At 35.9% G+C, this 24,423-nt stretch overlaps 1 protein-coding gene across 6 annotated transcripts in view; it reads right to left on the bottom strand.

Moving 5' to 3' along the window:
- The window catches only part of VPS13B (vacuolar protein sorting 13 homolog B (yeast)), a 461,850-nt gene that overhangs the window by 249,087 nt on the left and 188,340 nt on the right, over positions 1–24,423 (bottom strand). For 5 of the 6 annotated variants that reach the window (XM_014965404.1, XM_014965406.1, XM_014965407.1 and 2 more), the window contains exons 19-20: positions 18,456–18,565; positions 7,621–7,768 (exon numbers count right to left, since the gene is read on the bottom strand). In XM_014965404.1, the coding sequence (XP_014820890.1) occupies positions 7,621–7,768; positions 18,456–18,565 (258 nt within the window). The remainder of the gene's footprint in view (positions 1–7,620; positions 7,769–18,455; positions 18,566–24,423) is intronic. The other variant, XM_014965405.1, reaches the window with a different exon arrangement.

Raw genomic sequence — 24,423 nt, 5'->3', positions numbered from 1 at the left:
AATCCCAACACCTAGTTAAAACTTACTTGATCTTTTCTGTAAAGCAGCATGTTTTGGTTTCTATATATAATATCGTGCAAAAGTAAAAATTCAGTGAAACTTGTTACATAAAAGTTTGTTTGTTCTAGGTTTGCATTCCAACTTTCCTCAAAAGTCGACATATTTTTCTATTTGCAACACAACAGAGCTAAACATGTATGTCTATATATAGAGATATATAAAGGCATTACAAATGATTCACAATTTTGTGTATAGATATATGATAGCCAAAGAAACAAATTCTGTTCTCAATAGAATGCATTTCCATATAATAACTTTGTTCCATGATTTGATATTAAAACATTATATAAAACATTTTGCAAATATGCAAAAACACAGAGCAATAGCTCGTTAAAAATACTTCCTATCTAAAATGTGCTATTTTTTTCCCACAATCCAATTTAAAAGTTAGTCCAAGTAGCAGGCTCACTGAAAACATTAGGTGAAGCTCAAAGCTCTATTTACCAATATTTTCTGAACCAGCAGTATCCAGAAGCGTTTCAGAAATATTCACATTTTATTTCTGCAGTATCATAAGAGAAGTTATTCCCTATGCCCGCATTCCTGTATGGCTGATATTTGAATTTTTCATGTAACTGAGATTTTTCTTTTTTCCTAAGGAAAGACTATGATGATCTGCGTGTAAAAAAGTTTGCACCCTTCATCAGGATGCTTGAGAATAAAAAAAACTAACTTAAATAACAGCAGGAAGTCCTTTTACACTTATAAAAATATGCAATATATTTGCCCACATACTGAACGGTCTTTGCGTAAACATTTCTTTGAGCGTTTTTGCATTCTACTTTACTAATGGTGCAGATAAAACATTCCTTTTATCAATCAAGACAGTCACTGGGCCACACAGTCCTTGCCAAGAAGCCAGAGCAAGTCCCTTACCCCCAGGGAAATGGCAGCAGAGAGGTGTAGTGACCAAATCAGAATGGTGAGTCAATGAGTTCGCAGCAGAATAAGTGTTAAAATGCAGAGGCTTTTGACTTTTTACCCAACATGCCTTTTTCTGCAGTAAACATATGTCAGTAAACAAAGACAAATGTGATATTAACATTGTTGTGAAAGCAAAAAGGAACTTTCTGTGTGAAAGTGGGGGTTGGCCAAGGAACAGCTGTGGTCAGCATTTTCTCCAACCAAATTCTGAGTGATTGCTGCGCTTTTTCTGGCAAAAAAATACCTATTTAGTTCTGGAAACAAAAATTAAAAAAAAGGACTGACACTTTAGTACAAATCAATAACAGCCTTTCTCAGGCAAAACGGAGCTACTACATTAATTACAAAAATGTGGTATATTTACGTTCATCTAAAGACTATGCCTGAATTTATCTTAATCTCATCCACCATTCAAAATACATTTTATAGTGTGAAGTAAGAATTTCAGCCTTTGGATTTGCAAGAATTTTTCTGGTAATTGCAGGAGGAATTCTGTCGAGATTTCTGCCTTCTTAAAAATACACTGAAAGTTCTTTAGTCTTTTAAATATAATCTAAAAGCAAACACCCATTCTCTCTCTCTCAAATTTGAATTTCTCCATACAGAAAGTGGGTTTGATAAACTACATTGGCTTTGTGTTACTAATGTTTTTGAAATCCACACGCTGAACTGAAGAAATCGTGCCATCATAAGACAAAAGTCAAACATTTTACTAGCTATGAAAACTCACAAAAATTACTTTTCAATATAGGTATGTGACTGTCCAGCCATTCAAAAGTCACTATGTCATCTATGCCTGGAGGCATTCCTTTTAAATCATCCCTCCAAGAACTAAATACAATTTATAAAGTTATAAAAATCCTAGTACTTTCAGGCACCCTAGGTAAATGTGCGTCAGATTTAAATTCCTATATTTTACTTTCCCTATTTAGCATCTATTTGATTCCATTCATCTTTCCAAATAAATCAGTCATAAATTTGACAGCAGGCATGAATAAACGATAATCATTCAGTTCATTGAGCAGAAATAGTGACCTACTAATTCAAATACTTCAGATAATCCATTGATTTCTCATCAGCCAGACCTTGCTCACATTTGCCAGTTTTTTTGCATTCCAACGGCTTATTTTAGCAGGAATCTAGTTCAGCATTCTGCTTGTACTTTAGGAGAAAAAAAAGCATCAGTAACTGCATCCAGTTTTGCTAAGTACAGGTGATATTCTGCCGTGCTGTAGTCAGCAGAAAGTTTACTAACTTATGACGAAATTTCAATTAAAAACATTAACACAGCATCAGTTAGCCTAAGTAAAATAGAGAAATATCTATATTCAAAACTTCCTTTTTTCTCCACTTTTATGGAGAAGTACTTAGTAGTGGATCAGAAATATCTCCTGTATACATTGAAAGAATTTAAAGAATTACTTGAGTAGAGTTTTCAAAATGAGATTACTAAAACTTCCCATAACAACCAAGAAGTTCCAGTTATAGTGAGTAACGACCAACTTGTGTGTTACTATATCTACGCTATAGTGGGCATCTTTCTTTGCCTGTTTTCCTATGGAAAGGTGGCTTATGCAATCCTATATTCCATGCAGATGCCACAACTCATTTGCTTGTCCTTTAATTTTACATTTGCTGGTCAATATAGATCAAATTTGACAGGATAAATATTGCAAAGATACTACATTTCTACAAGCTTTGGGACAATAAGTGAGCAGAGTAAAGAAGGTAGAAATTGGCAACAGGAGCTCCGTCCTTATAAGAAATCAGACAATTTATAGAGGGCAGAGAATATAAAGTCCATCTAAGACAGAGTTTTGAACTTCTTTTGACACCATCCTTCATCTGCTTGAAATACAAACAAATAGTAGACTTGGTGTAACTTAGCATTTATGAAACTTTAAAACTTGTTAATTATTTCTATGTAAGAAGAATAGTTTCACAGAGCAAAATGTTTATGTTTCAGAAACACAAGTAAGAGATTTTTCCAAACTGGAACGATTTCATATCCTATCTGTCTCTTCACATGCACATACTCTCACGCACAACTTATACACTTCCTGCAGAATAAAACAATGCTGGATTCTCTTCTTGGCTTTGAATTTGGGACTGATACTCCATGGTAATACTGAAACTGTAGTGGATTTACATGACCAGCGTGCGCTCTGACCTGTGGACCTGATCAACCCAGCCTATGGAAAAAAGCTGTCCAAACCCCACCATTGTTGAATACTCTTTTGCAAATGCCCTTGCAATCTGTCCACCAGACAACATAACGGAGCAATCTCTGGTCACAGGCACTAGACCTAGTGATGAAAACCCCTTGCTTGCTATCATATGCCCTGATGTACACTGGTGACATGGCTGAAATGTAGTCACCCCCTGTACCAGAACCAAATATCTGGCTGCTGCACAATAGCGAGCAGCAAAATTTTATGTGACAACTGTAGTTTCAGTTATGGGACAGGACATTTAGTTTTCAGATGCCTTTGTAAGAGGCTATGGGGCCTACTCCAGCTGAAAAGTTGATGACTTCTTAGATGACACATTAAATTCCACATGGTACCTAACCTATGGCTATAAGAAAACTCAAATTTCAGGATTCTGAGTGAGAAAAAAATTAATAACCTTTTCAGCCTCTCTAAAGTAGCTTCTTTCATTAAAAGCGTTCCTTATACTAAAAAGTATGTGTGAGGCTACTTTTCAATATCAAATTTGTTTCTGGGATATCATAGTTACTTCCAAGCACTGCTAAATGTTGGATGTCATGATAGATGTTGGTGAAATTAAATGTCACTGTAAAAGATGTTACTAGGAGGCAGTGAAAAAAGAAAACCCCAAACAATTTCATCTTTATGTATAGAAAGTGTTATTATACTTTTCAAACAACCTGAAAATAACTAACTATCATAATTCAATATGAATGAAATCCACAAGTTATTTTACTAAAGAATGAGTGCCCATCTCAAATGTTTGAAAACATATACTTTGGTTTTAATCGTTATTCAATAGTGTGCACAGGACAGCTTTCAAAGACTGCCTTGTCCATCTGCTGTGGCCCACAATGTTTTCCCATATAGGTATGCTACGTATATATAAATAACACATTTATATACACATGCAGCAACCATTTTGCCACTATCCAGACATAAGGGCTATAATTCCATGTATAGCTATGGGTCTGCAGATCACTTTTCATTGAAATAACAGGGAACTGCTGAATTGCTGAGAATGGGAAAAGCGGGCAGATAAAGGAATTGAGGTAAACACTTTTTCTTAAAAAATATTTTTTTCACCTTAAACCTTATGTCACATTATACAAACTTTAAACCATATTCTGTTGTCTTACTCTGTTTTTGAAGCCTCTGTAGTTAAGGAGATTTATAAATAACTACAATTCGAGACTTAAGAACAGAAACCTTGGATTTTCACAGACAGATACCATATAAATAGCAGTTTTGCTCTTTTCCCATGCTTCATTTTTGGCAAGGTCTCAGCAGCCATTAACTAATAAACTGAACTCAAGATCAATGTTTTAAATCATTTTACAGCTGTGACTACAAACTGCTTTCATTTAATACATAGGGAGTTTCTTTTAATACTCAAGGGAGTGACTGCTGAGATCACGCTAGACTTGAAAAGGATAAATTCAAAATCAGCACCTGAATAGCACGATTTTAAGATACAGGCTCTTTCAATCTGCGAAGTTTATGCATTATGTGCTTGCTATCAATGTAGGAATCTCAGTTTTATCGATGTAGGAATCTCAATTTTTTGACAACTTAGAGCATCTGTAGTTAGCGCCTTGATGATTAAGAAATACAAGGATCACCGCCTCTTTTACCTAGAATGCTTTTGTAGCATAATATGTCCTAGACTTATCATCATCATGATATTTCTGGTTTAAAAATGTGAGACAATTAATGAAAGAAAACTCAGACAGAAAGCAGGTAAAATTAATAGAAAGGATATAAAGCAAAAAATTGTGGGAGGAAGGGACAGAGAAAAATTAGAAAGGAGAAGAATCACAGGCACTCTATTTTTAGTTGAATAAACTAGTCACTCATTCACCATATTCCAGCACATTATATACTTGTAAAGAAATGAACTGTGAGAGGAAGGATCCACCAACACTTCTCTGAGAATGAGATCTCACCTTGTCCAGCCTTTTCTAACCACTGTAACTGGTGGCTTTGTAAACAAAGCACAGACTTTTTTTGTGCCACGACATACGTGTTAGACTTTACTGTCCCCTGAATCTTCCAGTGCAAAGCCAATTCTGTTAACGGGGCACAAGATGAACCCTAAAGGAAAAGATTCTAACATGGCATGAAGTTTCAGGAGGCTCTACAGAGAAGCAGCCTGCATGGCACTGTGGTGTGCTCTCCTTTCTTAAATTAAGAGAAAACTGTGTGGTCTACTGAAGGAGACAGATAGCATCCCTTCCAATAATTTCATTAGCATACCAGGATTTTGCTCTTTGGCGTTCATTTTATATTTTTATTCCCCGTTCTTTGCATGTAAATCTCAAATACTTCAGGTATTTTACAACTAGCATTTTCTATCCAGAGTATAACAAATGGGTAGACATTTTAAAACGCAGGCTAGCCTTCAAACCAGCAGTCAGGCATGCCCCATCCTAAACCCAAACAAAATAGAGCCTCTGCTATATGTACGTAGCTTCACTTAAAAAAACAGTAACTTTTTTCAAAAAATTTTAAACAGTTGGTAGTTAAAGAAACAAAAATTAGTAATCTCTTCTTTAAAAGACTGCTTCTTATTCAAAAAAGAAAATGCTTAGTCAAAGTTATATCTCGAGAGAATCAGTACGGCCATCTTTCAATTATTAGTATCAAACTCTATGCTATGAAATTGTTTTATAGAGAAGCAAATATCTGCTTAGTCACAAAACCCCCGGCATTTAGGCTAAACTATTTGATAAAGTGAATGCGTAAAGTAAATGGTAGCTAACATAAATGAAACTTTACAATGTACTTTTCATTTTTGCAGCAATGTGTGTTGTACTAAGTAATTGAAAACACATCTTGATATTGACTTCAAATTACAAAGTGGAAGAAGCTGAGAAGCACAAAAACCCTTCTATTGCTCTTAGGATGTTATTTATAATTTATCATTTTGTTTTATCACTTCTGCTCTCACACACAAAACCCAAAACAAAAGCAAAAATGACATTCATGGTATCTCTAGATTTTGAACAATAAGATTTTCCTTTAGTAGACTATTCTGGTGTGGTTCATACTGCAGAAAAGAGAATACTCAAGGGGAAGAATAATAAAGGCTGAAGATCAAAACCGGCTACCAAGCTGAGCAGGTACCAGACTGGGCCACTAATTTTCAAAACTCAAGTACAAAGTTGCTTCTGCAAACTACACACATACTTTTATAAATTGGTAATTAACACAAACTAATCTATCACCTGTTCATGCAAATAGCTGGTTTTGAACATCAAATATTCAAAGTTACAAAAGTTTCTCTAATGAATTACACCTTTGTACTTTTTTGACAGGTACAGGCCGAATTCAAATCAAGAAGAAACAAAACATATCATTTATGATGTTGATATAGCAGAAAAGGCAATAAATATAGTTAAAAAAAGAATATACATAGTACAGTGATTTCATTACAGGCAAAATTAAAAGAAATTCATAAATGAATGATAAAAATAAAGGATATTCATACATGAAATAGAAAGAAGTCTTTGAAATGAATCTATTATTTTACTACCACTGATAACATGGCAACTCACATAATATTCAGCAAATAGATTTTCTGGTTTTACTCCGTCCTTTTAAATCTCAAAATAACAATTAACCCTACCATTAACAGACAAGATTGTAATCTCACTTTCAGCAGACAACATCTTGAAGTACTTCATGATTATCTGGAAATAAACATCGACGCAAAGGAAAAGAGAATTTGTTCACTGTATTTCAGACGAATTACTAAAAGCCTCAGCCGGATAATCACTTTTATTGGAAGATCTCCTACTTTACTACTTGCAGACAGTACTATAAGAATATATAGCCTAGAAAATCCCAGAAAGCCTTATCATCTTGATAGTGATAACAAAGTTTAACTTTAGCACTATTAAGTGACCGGAAAATAGTCCTAAATTTTATAATTTCTTGAGCTCCAGAAACAGAAGTGCCAAGAAATTAATTTCTATGGGAGATTGATTTTGAAAACCATGAATTTTAACCATTTATGTATAGATCTTGACTTCCATACATGTCACACTAAGCAAAGTGAATAAACTGACTGAAATCAAAGAAATTAACAGCAGTGCATGAAGTCTGATAAAACTACAGACTAGAATATTGGATACCAAGGCAAATAGCAGATATTCTATTGAAAGCACATCTCCTTTATCTTGTTTTAGAAAATGTGCTAAATGAAACTATCAGGGCCCCAAAGATAGTACCTAAACAAAAATTAGAAGAAAATTAAACATACATTTCAAAATGACAAGATTGATTATTGTTAACTTAAAAGTTGGAATTTTCTAGGAGAAAACTTCTTTAAAACTGAAAGTTGTTCCACAGTTTTTGCACAGCATTTTATTGAGGGAGGTTGCAAAGGCTGAATGGGTAGTTTCAAAGAAGTGATCATACATACCTGTTACTGTTTTTGTTTTGACAGGACTGCTGGCATACTCAGAGGCTTGATTGGACTGCTGCCTTGCCAAAGGTGCACTTCCAACTGATGCCTCATCCTCTTTTTTTCGAGTTACTGATACACCAAGCGGGACAGTTCCAACAGACTGCTAGAAAAAGAAGTGTCTGGTGAAACACTCAGAACCATAACACATTAATACTGAATTATGACATCGTCATGAGAACCATGTCTTAAACTATATAGTTTGAAATATATAAGACAACTTGAAACAATGATTGGAGCACATATATTTTGAAAACAAGCTATGAAACGCTACATTCAGACCTGCACTTGTAAGTCTTTGTTAGTCCTGTTAGTCTGAAGAAAAGCTCTATGATTACAAAAACGTGAAATATAATTTATTAACTTAAAATACCATGCTTGTTAGCCAATCAAAATATATGTGAATAAACCTGGATGATCACCAAAGCAAAATAATTATCTAAATGTCTAATGGATACTGGAAAATTTTAGCCAGATATGAAGATCCCAAAATTTGGCAAAGAAATTTATCACCCTTCATTAAACTTCCAAAGAAAAGATTTATTTTTATTTACACATTATTGTATTTGTACCCCACATTTTAAACATAAAATTTAATTCTGACCACTGCTGATATTGTTATTGTTGTCTTTCAAGCATATCAATAAATGACAAACTGCTCAAAATACGACACTGTTAAACAAAATTGAAGGCATTAAAATCTAGCTTGAAGGACTGCATCCTTATTTTAATATTAGAAAAAAGTGACATTTATTATTCACATGGATTCTGGAACTGGAAGTCCTCAAATGAATACAATCTATTGGCTTTGTTGTTACTTTTTTTTTAAGTAACATGAGCTGGAAAAGACAAAATCATTTTAAAAACCGAATCCTCAACTTTGTTGTACAGTTGACTGTTAACATTCTGCTGTAGCATTAGCTGCTACATAAATTGTAGATGTATCCCAGTTGACAAAAGCAGAGTATTTCTACTGTTGATTTTGCAGAGGGTTATCATTTAAAGATGACAAAATTTTTTTTCTAAAGATCAGACATCAGGATTACTTGCATCTTAATCAATTTTTGTGTAATTTAATTTTGTTGGTATTGGAGCGAAAATGTAATCCATATAGCTGAGTAACGAGAAACCTCACACGTTGCATTAGGAATCTCTGTGGGAAACAAATTCGTGTGAGGCGGGCAATGTGCTTGTAAATTTTCTCCAATAGAAAACAGATCACTGAATCAAGCAGTGTGCAACACGTGCACACATACAAAACCCCAAAACAAACAGAAAAATCATTTAATTGAAGGAGAATGACTTCCAAACGCCTTCGCTATTTTCCACTATAAAAGTAAATTAAAATACGAAAGACAATCAACTATTTAATCCTACTCCAGTGAAAACAATCAACTTATATATACAGTGGTATGCAAAGTTAATAGGAAAACACTAATGTCAATGACAAACAGAACTCTCATCTCCTCCTCTCTCTGAATGTACAGTCACCAGCTTTGTCTCCAAAAACCCTAAAAAGTTCTTCAGGAAAACAGTAATATGCTACTTTGGTGTCCTCTAGCCATAACAATAACAACAAAAAAACCCATCGGCTTTGAGAAGACAAGTTTTACACCACAGAAGTACTACCCACATGCATACAGAGAGAAGTTTTGTAAACTTTTGTCAGACAGTTTACATCATTATTTTCAAAATTTAGCAGTGTATCTGATACAACCTTTCAGAAGGCAAAGCCATCTGCAGCTTTCCCATGACAGCAAGTGTTGAGCCACGATTTGGCAATTCTGGCCGTAACACTGCAAGAACACTGACGTGCCAAAGTGAAGCAAGAGTTTCTGAAGAATGAACACAGACAATACAAAAGAGTACAAAAGACAATAGGATGGAAATACTGTCAGAAGAAGCAGTATCTATTTCTGAACCACTGAAGAAATGGATCAGCAAAATATAATAATAATAATAATAAGTTACACTACTAGTCATATAGTGAAAAACATCAAGGCTATCACAGACAGACAAAGCTGGAAAAAATTATGACCAAATATTGAGTGCTCGAGTGTTGATCTGGACAATGAAACAGCTGTTTCATCTTTGCTCACTGAAATCAAGCCTGATGTTGCTGTTGATGACGCCCAGTACAATCTTGTCAGGTTTTTGGCAAAAGATTTCTGGTTAAAAGAATGCAGAAGATGAAAGATCAACATTGAACTAGATGGAAAAGGATCATCAAGATTTGGGTTTTAGCCACAAACTGATGAGGAAATTGTGGCTTGGGAAATAGCAGATGACAAGAGCCCCACAGCTGTACGAGAAGATGAATCTGATGGGAAAGGAGACATTGCAGGCAAGTGTTATCATAAGCATTTCATCACAAGAATCCAAAAAGCTAGCTAGAAAAGTAATATGTAGTAAAGTTTAACACACCTATTTGGGATGTAAGCTTTCTGGTTACTAATTGGTAGTGTTATAAAGAAGATAAATAAAGAACATTTAATAAATTTATGGAACTATGGCAACATTTATATGAGGTTGTTATATTGACACAAAGTCACAATCATATTCTGCTCTAGAACACTAACCATAGTTTTATCAATGCAATAATGTTCTGTGGCTATTATATAGCAAATATTAGATTAATAATGATTCATGGCGCTCAAAATAATAAAATTTACCACTTTTCCAGAATTATTATTACAATTAACTTTTAAAGCAGTGGCTAAAAACCTACAGGAAAGCTACCCTGTTCCAAATTTAAGTTGTAATGACACAATCTAAAGCATTAACCACCACAGTAAGTGTGTACACAGCACAGACATATACAAATATGCTATTTATGCATGTAAAATAAAAAATTTAATCTGTTCATCCATTTACTTCATACTGCGTGGTCAACATGACTTTGGAAATGATAAAGATCTAAAATCAGAGAAAGGCTCAGAACAATAATAGCTAAAAACCAACCTGCCAAGAATCCCAAGCCCCAAGTATTTCCTGATTTATGTGGAGGTATGCCAATTAACCAAAGCTAAAATATCCTGTAAAGAGGGCTAGTGGAAATTTGCCCCAGGTAGAATAAATTAGTATTTTATTTTACTTGGGATTTTTGGTAATAAAGTATTTTATTTCTGAATTATAACTTCTCACAAGTGTTAGGTTGAAGAAGATTTAGGCAGATTTGGGAACATGAGAAATGTATTCTAACGAAAACTTGATCAACTGAGCAGACCCATAACCTTCATTTGAGGCATGCCTATACAGTCACCCCCGTGATAACAGTCCAAAGGCAAAAGGATACTCCAAGATAGGAACTTAAATATTATTACTAAAAGAAAAAAAATTAAGCACTGGCTTATGAAATGCTGAACTCAGAAGCTTCAGCCCAGGCACGGGTTGGCATCTTTGAAATGACACCAGACCCAGATAGAAGAATATTTACCTATGCTGCAAAACTGTCCCAAGCTGTGCCCAAATGAGCTCCAACAACAAGGAGGACCTACCTTGCCCACCTTGCAACAAGTTCTAATATCATGAAATCACAATCACTGCTTGACTACAGAGTTAAATTTCATTGCTTTTATTTCTGAGACTAATATATAAAACATATACATAAATAATAATAACATAATAACATATATATATATATATGTAAGTAACACACCTAAATTCCTTCAGAGGGCTCAAACAAAACCAGGCATTAGGCCTCCTTCTCAATTAAACATAATTAATTAATAACATCATATGAATTAAAATTAAATTGATCCCCAATTAAAAAGATTAGGCATACCTAACCCCTGGGGTTCACAAAGGCACCTTCTTTCCTGGCAGGTGAACCTGCTAACTCAAATTAAATTCTGTGACTGCTGTGTAGGAATTTCAGGTATGCTCAGGAATGTGCTCTGCTGGGATAAAAGACCAATCACCAATTAGCTGTAATCTTTCCAAACTTATGTGATGAACTGGTGTCAGCCAAGAACCTCCACATTTTCACCCACTGGTGAAAGCATTCTATCAGCTGTTTTAAGGGGTCTCTGAAAGCAGAACGTATAAGGTTCAGGTCCCATGTAGCTTTTAAGCAGTAGCTTCGTTCATAAATCTTTCAAAAACTTAATTGTGTTCCTTGGGGTAAGAGATGACAGATTCTGATAGCGATAAACACAGTGCTTTTGGCCTGCAAACTATCAGAAATCAAAACCTATTATAATTTAATAAACCTTTGCACACCAACAAGACAATTATGTTTACGTTGAAGCATGCTTGCTTTATCAAAGCCTTTCCTGCTGTTTACCAACGTAGAAAAGAAAAACTAGAACTAAAGAAGGGCAACACAGCTCTACCCTCAACACCCAATTTTGCTATAACATGAAAAAATCTTAACTTTGGGCACTGAAACTTGCCCTTGCATTGTGTTATTCATTCATTGCCATTCATTCAGAAGTGTTTGACTCCTAAAGACACAAAGATCTGCAATATTCCAAAAGCCATCTTAAGACAAATCAAATTAAACCAATTACTTGTTCTATATGAGTCTACTGACCAAGTCATGATGACAAAATAATTTCATATTAGGCAAACGTTCCAGAGAGACCACCGGTGCAGACCTCTGAATGCAAAGTTGCCTAAAGCATACCATCAAGAGTTGATAATATACTCAGCTCACAATGACCTTTCTGTAAAGCAATGAAAGGATTCTGTAACAGTAAAATTCCTACAGTAATGGTAAAGAAAAGAGAAAATGAGCAGAGAAAAATGTTGAAAAGAAAAAACAGATTAAATGGAATTGCTAATGACCAATTCTGTAATCTGCCTACCCAGCTCATGAAAAATTCTTGATTTTGAATTGGGATACACAATCTTCCAGGGTGTATGCATTCATGAAAAGAGGGAGAAATTTGGATTCTGGAATCATGTAGTTGGATTACATTCCAGTACGTTAAAGCATGATGAATCTAGAAGAGGTACAATGTCTTTTCCTTAGTTGTTCCCGTATATAACTAAGGATGACAAATTCTGTCTTTTTTAACATATACATTAAGGAACAAGTTCTGTTTGTTGTGTTTTTTCTTTTAAACAAACAATTTGGTGTAAGTATCTTTATGGGCATGATGATCAGAAGGTGCTGAGTCTCAGATGTCTCCAGCTTACAAGTAGAAAAACGAGGATTTTGAAAATAAGTTTTGAACTTTAAGTCACATTACTTTGATATATACAGTTTATTCCTTGCTCTGCACTAAGACTCAAGTTATTTCAGCCCGATATTGCTGAGGAGTAAACTAATATAACTTAAGAAAATAAATTCCAACAATTGCTGTCCCTTTAATATATAATGTGTCTTGGGTGCTCTTGGGTTTTTTGTTTAACCCATTAGCTGGCACAGGTTTCTAGTGTTGATTACTACACACTGTACACACAGTACAGTTCTCCAAACAGGAAAGGTGATCTACCAATAGTGTCTTTTTCTAGGCAAAGCAGCTTGTAATACTTGCTATACTGATTATCTGGAAAGATCATCAGCTGATGATGAGGTGAAAACACTCTCATGATAACAAATACCTTTTCCTTACCTCCTCATGTCCCTGTTACCAATCCACATTTTTTTTTCTTTTATTAGTATCTACCTTGATTTCAGTAAGGCCTCTGACACTCTCATAAAACCTTCATGGAGAAGCCCATGAAGTATGGACTAGATGAGTAGACAGTGGAGTGAAACCGGCTGAATGGCTGGGCCCAGAGGGTAGTGATCAGTGGCATGAAGTCTAGTTGGACTCCAGCAAGGAGCAATGTACCCCAGGGGTAAATAACAGGTCCAATCCTGTTCAATATCTTCATTAATGTGATAATTGGCTGATATGCCAAAGGGTTGCACTGACATCCAGAGGGACCCTGACAGGCTGGAGAAATGGCCTGCCAGGAACCTCATGAAATTCAACAATAAGAAGTGCAAAGTCCTGCACCTGGGTAGGAACCACCTCATGCACTAGTATATGCTGGGGGCTGTCCATATGGAAAGCAGCTTTGCAGAAAAGGCCCCGGTGGACACCAGGTTGAACAAGAGCCAGCAAAGTGCCCTTGCTGCAAAGGAATCCTAGGCTGCACTGGACAGTGTACAGCCAGCAAGTCAAGGGAGGTGATCCTTCCCCTCTACTCAGTGGTGGGTCTAGTTCTGGACTCCCCGGTACAAGAGAGGCATGGACATACCGGAAAGAGTCCAGCAAACAGCCACAAAGATGATTAAGGGTCTAGAGTATCTTCCACATGAGGAAAGGCTGAGAGAGCTGGGACTGTTCAGCCTGGAGAAGAGAAGGCTCACGGGGAACCTCATCAATGTACAAAAGTACCCTAAGGAACAGTGCAAAGAAGATGGATCCAGGCTCTTCAGTGGTGCCCAGTGACAGGACCAGAGGCTATGGGCACAGACTGAAACAAAGAAGGCTTCCTCTGAACGTAAAGAAACATGTTTTTACTGTGAGGGTGACTGAGCACTGGAACACACTTTTTAATGAGCAAGATCTCAAATAACTTAGTGTAATAGCTAAAAGGATTTTGCAGACTTCACACATAAGAAAACTAAAGAGTTTGCCTCAAGCTCAGTTCAAAGAAAGATGTTAATTCTATTCCTGACTAATATAAACATAAGCAGCATTGGCTTTGCCATATCAACTTTCAAAGAAAACATGCTGCACACTGTATACAAACAAGCAGAACTTCTTACTACAAACTGTGTCAGTAGTTTCCCCTATTATTACTAGGAAAAATTTACAAATTATGAACTTGAAACAAACATATTAAAATAACGACATCAAAAGCCTTCAACAAAAGCTCTTTGATTGTTTGTGTTTTATATATATAGACTTGTTATTTCATTTCTGCCAAACCAAAGTTTATAAGAAGCATTACTACTCATTATTAAATTCCAGTTATGCCCCTCAGAATGGCATTATACTGACCTATGTCCCATATCACCAATTAGGTAAAAGGCAATAATGGACACGACTATAGGTACAGAAGAGGCTTATTTTACACAATGCTTTCACTTCAACAAAGAAGCTGAACTACACCACATATTTCTAGTAGCCATGAAAGAAATTCAAAAGCAATACACAGATTTGTTCAAGCACCAAGAGTGTCTCACGGATTTTTAGACTGAAATGTTCTCATTGTTTCTGTGCTTCAATGGGGACAATGGAAAACTTATAGATGCATGTTGGAATTCAAAATGGATAGAGAAAAACAAGTTCTATTTACATCCATTTACCCTAGAGCACTGACAATATAGCCACAACAGCAACCCCACAGACCATTATTCAAATATGTACCAGCAGCCACGCTTTGGCACGCACCGCCCCTTTGTAACAAAAAGGTAATAAACCACAATGTCATTCACTGAAAGCATCTGGCACCAAACATTCCACCGTATTTTAAAAAATTATGCAGAAGCCTTAAAGGCTAGCTGTATTTCCAAATTTTCCTTTGTTTTTTTTCCAAGTTAGTATAAAATAAACATGAGGATAAATGACGTATGTAGCTTGCACACCGCACAGAAACATAACTTACATAGAAGAATTGTACATTAAGTGAATTTCTAGATCCTAACATTTTCTTTAGATAAACACTAAGTCCAGTCCCCTTCTCCTGCAAACAGCTGTCATACATATTGTTCCTAAAGACATAAAATTCCATATATGAACAAGTCAGAAAATTTCCTTCTAATGATAATAGAAACAGCAAAAAACTTTACTGTCTTAATATGCAAGATTTAAAATCTTTTACTTCTAGCCTAAATATATGAAGAACCCGTTTATATCCACTGATTATTGTGCCAAACGTAACTTTTCATTTAAACAGCTTCTCTCTCCTTTTGGTATTTACCCTTAGACTTTTTAAATCCTCATTTATCATTCATCACAATTTTCAGACACCATCTAAGAACATACCAGGACTCGTGGCCTAGTGAACTACATACTACATAAGCACGGTTAAAGAGTTTATAACCTCATTGTACAAAATGGACACACTGGGGTAAAGGAGGGGAGAAACTAAAAAGAAGTAACATCTGTACAAACCAAGTGACAGAATGGCCTCAGCTATCAGCCTACTTCTACAATCACTGGCTCCTGGGTAAGCAAGGTGCAAACAGAGGTAGGTTTAGCAAGAGTCTGAAGGTAATAAATGAAAAGGGGTTGTCCCCACTGGGCTGCGTGTACCCCCACACCCCAACGCAGCAATCCTTCATTGCCCTGTTCCAGTTGAATAAAATCTCAGTATGGGCAAAGAGAATTACATTTCTTAAGGACAACACAGTAAAGCTTTATGGAAAATTAATTGAAAATTTATGTGTTTTGTAAAAACACATTTACTTCTGTGCTTACTTCTGTCCTAACCCATTTCTGCTTATAAAGTTAAGTATGCTCTGATATTTCTAACTTTTCCTGCTTTCAGAGTAAATCCCGCCAACAGAGTTACATTACACATAGGGAGCATTTCAGTAAAGATGTAAAATATATGTACTACCAAATTGGCATCATAAAATCTAAGAATCCCACAGTAATAATTAAAAGAAAAACAAATCTGAAGAAGTTCCAGTACATAAAGGCAAACCTGTCTCTGTGGGGAGCCAGACCATCCCAGCCCTATCCCTTTATGCCATGACAAATTTACATGGCTATAGTTGCGATCGCAAGTAAATTAATAATTTGATTTAACTTATTGAACTCAATGCTATTACTTGATAGAATGTGTACACAGAAAAAAGGGTACTGGAAGATTTTCTGACTGGGTTCTCAGATAAAACTCACAATTTTGACTTAGTTATAATGACAGAGCAAAAAAATTATATCAAGTAGACATTAAAATTTAAAAGATCTCTGAATCACACACAGAACTTCTAACGTGATGTACTTTCTTTTTTTCTATACCAATTGTGTAGGACTAATAGAATAGAGGAATAAAACAGTTTTATCAGTCAATAACATTTTGACCATAACTTGAAAGCATCATGGCTTACAGTTGTTCCATTAAATGTTCAAAAATTATGAAGGTTGTACAAAGTGTGCGTATTTTATTATACAAATTAGACTATGGAAACTAAACCTTTTCCAGTGATATACAAGGCCATAACTTTGACTAAAGTCCTTATCCTAGGATAATTACAGTGTTACATAAAGAAAGTCTATGGTTAAGGATAGTTTAATACAGGTATAGTTTTCTTTTCAATTAAAGTTTCTTCACAACTACTACAGACATTGTAATTTTTATTATGTACAGTCTAGTACCAGTTATGTTAATGGTGAAACTAGTATGATGTCAACAGTTAGGCTGATAAAATTACATTTAAAATACTTTCAAGTCACTAAGCAACTCTAAATGCTAATAAAGTTATAAATGTGACACTAATTTTAATCAGAAATAGATGAAACAAAAAATTAGAAGGCTGTATAAGGTAATGGCACAAATTTCGAATAGCCACTTAATCAAAATCTGGCTGAAAATTTTGCTACTGGTGATCAAAACCAGGGACAAATAAGTTTGCTAATGTAGTCACTAAACCTTTCTAGTCACTCAGTATACAAAGGCAATCAAAAGAGAAAGCACTGAGTAACAGTTGATTATATATATAATAAAGTTAAGGAAAGACTCTTATATGAACATTTGAAATAATCAGGTTCAATTACATTTTGGAAAGATACATAACAGTATTGCAAAAGTAAATAAATGGTCTGTTTTTAAAAAGAGGTATAGCAGGAATGTTGTGCTGCTCCAGTTACAATGCAGGAATGAAGAATAACTCAACACATTTAAAAACAGCATAAAGGTATTAAAATGAAGCAGCAATTCACACATTGGAAGCTTTTTAGATGGTGCTGGTGCAGAACGAGCTTAATGGGACGCAAATTCATGTTTGACAATTACTACCTAACAAGATCATTTACACACAAGAAACAGGAATGTTTACAGATCATGTTAATCAATTCAAGGGCCCAGTATATATGAGACAAATATCAAAACATTCTTTATTGGCCACTTAATAATTGACCACTTATAACTGAGGCAGAACATCAGGCTACGTAGACCACTAGTTTGATCAATTACGTCAAATTTAAGCTTTAGAACATTCTACTGATCTGCAGTAAAATAAGTTAAAAATAAGGTTAAAATCAGGCAAAACCTGTGTTCTTTCCAGGTCAGGAGTCTGGGGCATGAAAGTTAAGGTACAGAATATGTCAAAGAAAAGACTGTGCCACATAGACCCACAGCCTTAACTTCTCGTATCTTTTCTGAGCGCTTCAAATGCAAACGTGTTTTGACATGATATACAGAATCTGTTACAGCATTCACTTATGTCAAGTTCTAAACTGTATAGTTCATCTATTAAAATGGACTTTAATAAGAGTAGTGATTTTATAACAAGTTATGCAATTATTTCATAGACCATCCCAAATGGTTAAAACATGTTATACTATTCAGACTCAGAAGGCTTATGAGGTCTCAGTAATTAAAGCTACTTGCAAAACACTGATTGTAAACAGTGACCATCAAAAAACCTTCTATTCTTTTAATTAAAGATTATAAACATTTATTATTTAATTAAAGATTATAAACAAAAACTCTGTGAAATGAAAATGCTCATGTGCAAAACTGAACATTTTAAATAATTCAAAATAAGATCAGCAGTATGTGCAGCAAATTACAAAGACCAGAGTGACAGAAAAAAATACGTGGAACAAGAATCCACTGTTGGCAGATATGGAAGAGAAAGTTTCCCCTCTCCCCATTCCTTTCCCTCCAAAAATACATACCTGCTGAATGTGTCTACTAGCTCGTTTCTGAGGTTGGTAGATAAGCCAAGTATACAGGACCGGATCAACATTAATTGCTAAACCTTGTACACTGGACAAGAGCACTGCACCTACACATCATAGAAAAGAGAAGAAAATGTAAATTATCTCCATATACGTATTCATTTTTTGTGCACACAAATCATCTTTGATGCAGACTTTTGTTTGGATTGGACTTACATATATATTTCTTTTAAATTCCAATCAAGAGTAATAATTAAAATATAAACCTCAATAACTTCTTCAAAGTGAGAAATTTGCCAGCACTGCCAGTGTTATGGACACACACAAAAAACAAACGCAGAGAATTGCATTTTGATTTTGCATATCACCATTTTTTGCCAAGAAAAATGCTTGTTTTCACAAAGTTGTGTGTGTAACTGAATACACACAACACCTTTCCTCAGATTCTCAGCCAACAATAACATTATGCAAGACATGAGTCAATGAGACCCTTGACAGAAAGAGAATATAATGCATAACTCTCCCCAAACTCAGCAAAGAAAAACTTGCCTAGGACAGTAAGTTCTTTTAGTGAAGACAGGTCTAACTTAGGTGCCTGTTCTGCCCAAAGTTGCTCAGAAAAACATTTTTCATGTAGATGTGGCATGAATATTCTTTAGTGGACTAGTTAGGTAACATAAGGCAAATTTTTGAACTCTGCTAACATTGGAAGTCTCAATACTGTAAGATCTTCAGATTTTGTCCTTATTTACGATATATCATATTTTCTTTAAATCTCAATTTCGAAGTCCTACGATTGCAAGATAGGACTACTATCTTCATTTCTTAAAAGTAAACTTCTTAATTTTCTTATGCTTGTGACAAAAACTTCCATGGGAAGCATTAAGGCTCAAAATAGGAGAAAAACTGTTCTCCGTCTCCAGAAATCTCAGCATATACTTCAGGCCAAGCACACTAAGATTTAACTCATGAACCACTATAACCTGCATTAAAAATCTGATGATGTATTAGTAGGGCTTTTGTTATAATAGTACAGATACCTATTGCAGCAGAACTTAATTACAAAGCTGTAAAATTCAGAAACAACTGGATTAATATAATGCAAAGTTATCAATTATATTAAAAAGGTGTAGCAAGTAGTAATAGCCAGTTATCTTTTCACTTAAGTTTTACAATTTCATTACAAATAAATAAATGAAATAAATAACAAAATAAATTCAAAACAGAAATTGTGGTTACTGGAAGGTCCTTGCACCAAGTTCTAGAGAATTACAGTATTTCTATAATTCAAAGAATCATAGTTCCTAAAGCAATATGTAACATATTTACTCTGTAGTATACAATATAATTATGCAGCAAGCTGAATTTAATAATAAATTCAAATAAACTCAGAAGGCTTGTCACACAATTGAATGTACTTTCCAAAAACCAGCAAAAAACATACGCGTGAAAACAAGTAATACACGACCAAAATTGTGATTGGGGGGAAAAAAAGGTAAGGGGGGAAGAAAAGGTAAGCTATGAGTTTATTTTTATAACAGCATGTATATAGTTTATTGTATATAACAACATTTCCAACCCAGCTGAATTCTAAATGGTAGAAGACCCACCAACTTGGGGCGATGCAAGCAAAGCCTGATGAGTTCAATGGGAAAATGGCAGTCAAGAAATACACAAAGATAAATCATCCGCTGAGCACAGGCTTGGAGCTGGAACACACACTGTGAGGAACTCCTCTACACAGACGAGTCTATGTGATCTGATGGCTTTAAATGTCAGTAATAAACCTTAGAAATAAATCTGCAATTTAAGGCAAAGCCGATGTCAAGCATAAAGTAAATGGGGAACGTGCAAGTAAGAAGAGCAGTGAATATGCCTTGCGGCGGGATCTGGAGGAGACTGAAAAAAGGAAGCAGAAGGTAACAGAGGACTGATAAAGTACATGCTACAATCATTAGCTTTTATAAGATACTTGGAAGCCAAAATAAGAGAATCCTGCATCTTTAAGAGATACGGCCTGTTGTCAGCAATACTTAATGAAAGGTTTAATGTATATGTGATATGACAAGTGGGAGTCAGAGACCTCCCAAAGAGTGAGGAATAAAGTCAGCCTACAGGCAAAGTCAACAAAACCCCCATATTTATAACAGACTCCTGAAAGGGCGCTGACACTGCTCAGGAGCATTTAGCTTTTCTGAAGCTGGATGTTTAAATCATTCTCCTCCTCATCTCCAAGAGAAAAGCCCCCCTGCTAGTTCAGATCTTGGAAATCTGACTTGAAATATTGACAGCTGCCTTTCAGATTCTCAATCTGCATGATCTGAACAGGTACAAATCCAGGTCTACCACATCCCAGGAAATTATTTTAGATTAGGGCGGAGGGGGGGGGGGGGGGTGGGGGGGAATGTTACTGTAGCACATGATGCTACTTACTCAATTTAGTTCCTTGTTTACTGCAAAAAATTAGCTAAAACTAAGAATTTCAATACAATTAAGTCACACTTTGAACTGAAACTATCTTTTCACTCCAGTGAAGTCACACTAGCACAATCCCATAAAACTCTAAGGTAGAGCAAAGAGCAAAATAGTTTATTTTTCCAGTTGTCTTTTGTCCTTGATAGCTTGTATTTGGAACAGAAAAAAAAAACAAACCAGCAAATCCACAAAAAAAAAACAGTACAAGTACTCAGATAAGCAATTACATTACATGCCTTTCAATTTGACTGTCAGGTAACTTTGGCCTCCTACCGAGCCACTTCTGTCACATTGAATTAGGGAAATTTACTGCCGTATTTGCTGCCCAGCCACTATATTCAAAGAGCAGTTTAATCACCTACGTAAAGTTTTCTGTGTAACAGCTTTCTTCAGAATAACTATGTAGTCAAAGAAAAGGTTCTCAGATTTGCCTTGCCTTCCCCCTGCTTAAACTTGTGTTTTCATGCCAAGAAATAAAAATCCCACCCCTCAGTTTTCAACGAAGATCTCACTGATGTGAGGACCAAGCTGTAAGTTGGCAGCAGACTCCTTACACGTCTAAGGAAAAAAAATTAATTGCTATTTTGTCTCTGTCAAAATGCAATGCTCGAGTTTCCTGGATTTCATTAAGACTGTGGTGAACTTTCTTTTCTCCCCTCCCCTTTTCTCCCTTTAATTAAATTTATATTTCAGAAAAAAACAGACCTTAGTTCCATACCATACTGGGTTTCGTTTCCAGATCCCAGTTCTTGCCAGAGTTATCTATTACATCTATCTAGTAAATGATTTGAAAAATAAGAATTGAACCCAACACCACATAATCTTTGAACATTTGAGAATTTCCGCGAAGTCATGGTGTCATTTGCACGGTGCAGTTTGGGCAAATAATTTCCTTCCTCCCCAACTTTCCTGCCTCTCTCCTGAAGGAGCGAACCGAGGGGAGGCTGCAGGCATCGGCGGAGGAGGAGGACGGACGGGAGGCAGCAGAGCACAGCTGTGCTTGGCACTCTCATCCTTCTTAACAAGCTTCCTTGGCTGATGACAGCTGCAGCAACAGCACTCGTCTTCCCACGGGAGCAGGAGGCCCGCAGAGGACAGATAACCTGGCGCCTCCTGCGCTTGGGTTGGCTCTGCCACCACCTCCTCCCACCTTGAGCGCTGAGCAAAGGCTGCTGGAGGAGAGGGGTCGCTAGCCTGGGGCTCCAGCCCTACCCTCTACTTCAAAAGGGAAATTCAAGCATGTAATAGGTGGGACAAAAAGGGAATACGGTACCCTTCTGCAAGGTGGAAGAGGACACCTGGGGGAGGCAGCTGCAGAGAAGAGACCAGAGGTAAAGGCAGGAGCGGTGGAATGGAGCAGAGTCGAGCAGCAGAGCGGTGGTGCTGAGGGATGCTCAGCAGTGATGAAAAAATGGGAAAGAGCTTTGAGTATCACAGAGATGGAAGAAAAGGATGAAGGCAGCAGGATGGTGAAAGAGGACGGCAGAGGTGAACGAGTGCTTTGGGAAGGAGAAGGGAGGTTAGCAACATCTGGCAAAAACGGCTGTCTTTGGGAAATGTAAGAGCTTTGTGAAAGAGTAAACTGCATTACTGAGTCACTCCCAACATTTTGGTGAAAAAGATTAACTAGGAAAAGCAGATAGTTCAGTCATAAATTTACTTATTGAAATGAAACACTTAACAACAACATACTATGATGTTGAGAAGCAGCCTTGCTATTTATGTGCAGAAAAATGTGTTTTATCTCTACAACAATGAAGGATCACCCTGGAAGAATTCTTTCTAAATTCTGCTGTATATGCACTATCCAAACACATCTATATTGCTATTTCCAGTAAAAACTTTGAGTAAAACATTTCACATATTCCCCTATAAAACGAACTGAAAAACCTCTGCAGGTAACTGAAGTTTAAGTTATAGTTAATGCATACTTTCTACTGGGGAGGGATCACAAATATGACCAAAGGGAGTGATCTACAAAAAACCTAATTCTGACAAGTTTTGTTTACTTTTAGCAACTAGGTAACTAAAAAAAAAACATTACACCATCTTGCTATATAAACTGCACCATGAATTATTTTAGCACTGAGGTTATGACTCCTAGATGTCTCAGGACATGTGAATGATCAGCAGGTGCTGATAGAGGTTGACTTAGCATCATTAATTTATTATCCAATCATTTTAAAGGATAACAGAAACAAGAAAGAATCCTTTTACTTATTATCTTACTGTTTTAAAGAGCATTTCCACTAAAGCATATTATAGAAATATAGATCTGCATATTACACCCAAATGAAGAGTTCTTTTTTATAAAAGTATATAGGAAATTAGTTCTTTCTGCTAGTTGACTCAGAACAGATGCATTGTAAATCACTAAATGTGGAAACATCGAACTCTTGTTTAATTTTAGCCTGGGAGTCAACTGAGGGAAAAAGAGTGCTCTTTACTCTCTGCTTACTGCCAAAATGGCTGGCTTACCCACATTCCAAACAGGCTTTACCAATTAGCTATCCTGTGGCACCACAGCCATTTGCAGTCACATCCCAAGCTGAAGAATGAGAGCTGAAGCAGGAGTTAGAAATCGCAGTTACACAGCATAAAAATGAAACATGCAACCCCTTTTTGGCCACTTTGGAATATCAGTGACAAGCCAAGACGATTGTCTTGCAAAATAAACAGCTTATCTAAGAGACAGAGTCCTGCATTTCATCCTGAATTGCCAAGTCAGACAAGGGAAACAGATATTTCAAGCTACCTCAAAGTTTATGTGACTGTGAAAAATTATTTTTACATTATACCAGCTATGATAAGTTAATAAATTTTGCCTAACTACTGAAATATATGTCTGTGTGTCCCCCTATTCAAGGTTGAACTTGAATGATTACAGATGGCCTTTTATGTAAACATTATCACAATTTTATCTCAGAGAAAGATCTCCAAGTCTACTGTACTTTTATATAGCTTTATGTTCACCAAGTGCTTAGAAGTCAAAGATCAATTAGTTTAGTTGCTTAGACCAATATTAGAATATTTCATTAAAACATAAATAGAGGGGGAACATTTTCTCATGAACTAAGTACTTTTCTCTGTAATATCAAACACAGTTCCTTCATACAACAGTTAGTCTTTGCTCAAGCATACATACCCTATAACATTTTAACACTATTCCTTTAAAAAAAAAAAAAAAAAAAAAAAAACTTTTGACAGACCAGCTTTTCCAGCTGGCAAAGGATCTTCAGCACCTCTATGTGGCAGCAGAAGCTGGGAGCAAGCGGGAAGGACAGGAGGGAGGGATGCTTTATGCTTTCTCCATGAAGAGACTCAGTTCATGTCCAAAACCTGCCCGGGGAACCATTCCTGGCACAAGCTTCCCCAGCAGCTGGGCATCTGATTCCCACAGCGCAATATCACAGCTTGAAACCACTCGAGCTTCTTTTTAAAAAGCTCTATATTAAATAGGAGCCAATCTCAACCTTTCGGGCCATTTTGA

Source organism: Calidris pugnax, unplaced genomic scaffold (genome assembly GCF_001431845.1).
Source record: "Calidris pugnax isolate Ruff unplaced genomic scaffold, ASM143184v1 scaffold41, whole genome shotgun sequence".
NCBI classification, from domain to species: Eukaryota; Metazoa; Chordata; class Aves; order Charadriiformes; family Scolopacidae; genus Calidris; species Calidris pugnax.
The sequence above is the reverse complement of the archived record's forward strand: the minus strand, read 5'-3'. Positions and strand labels throughout refer to the sequence as shown.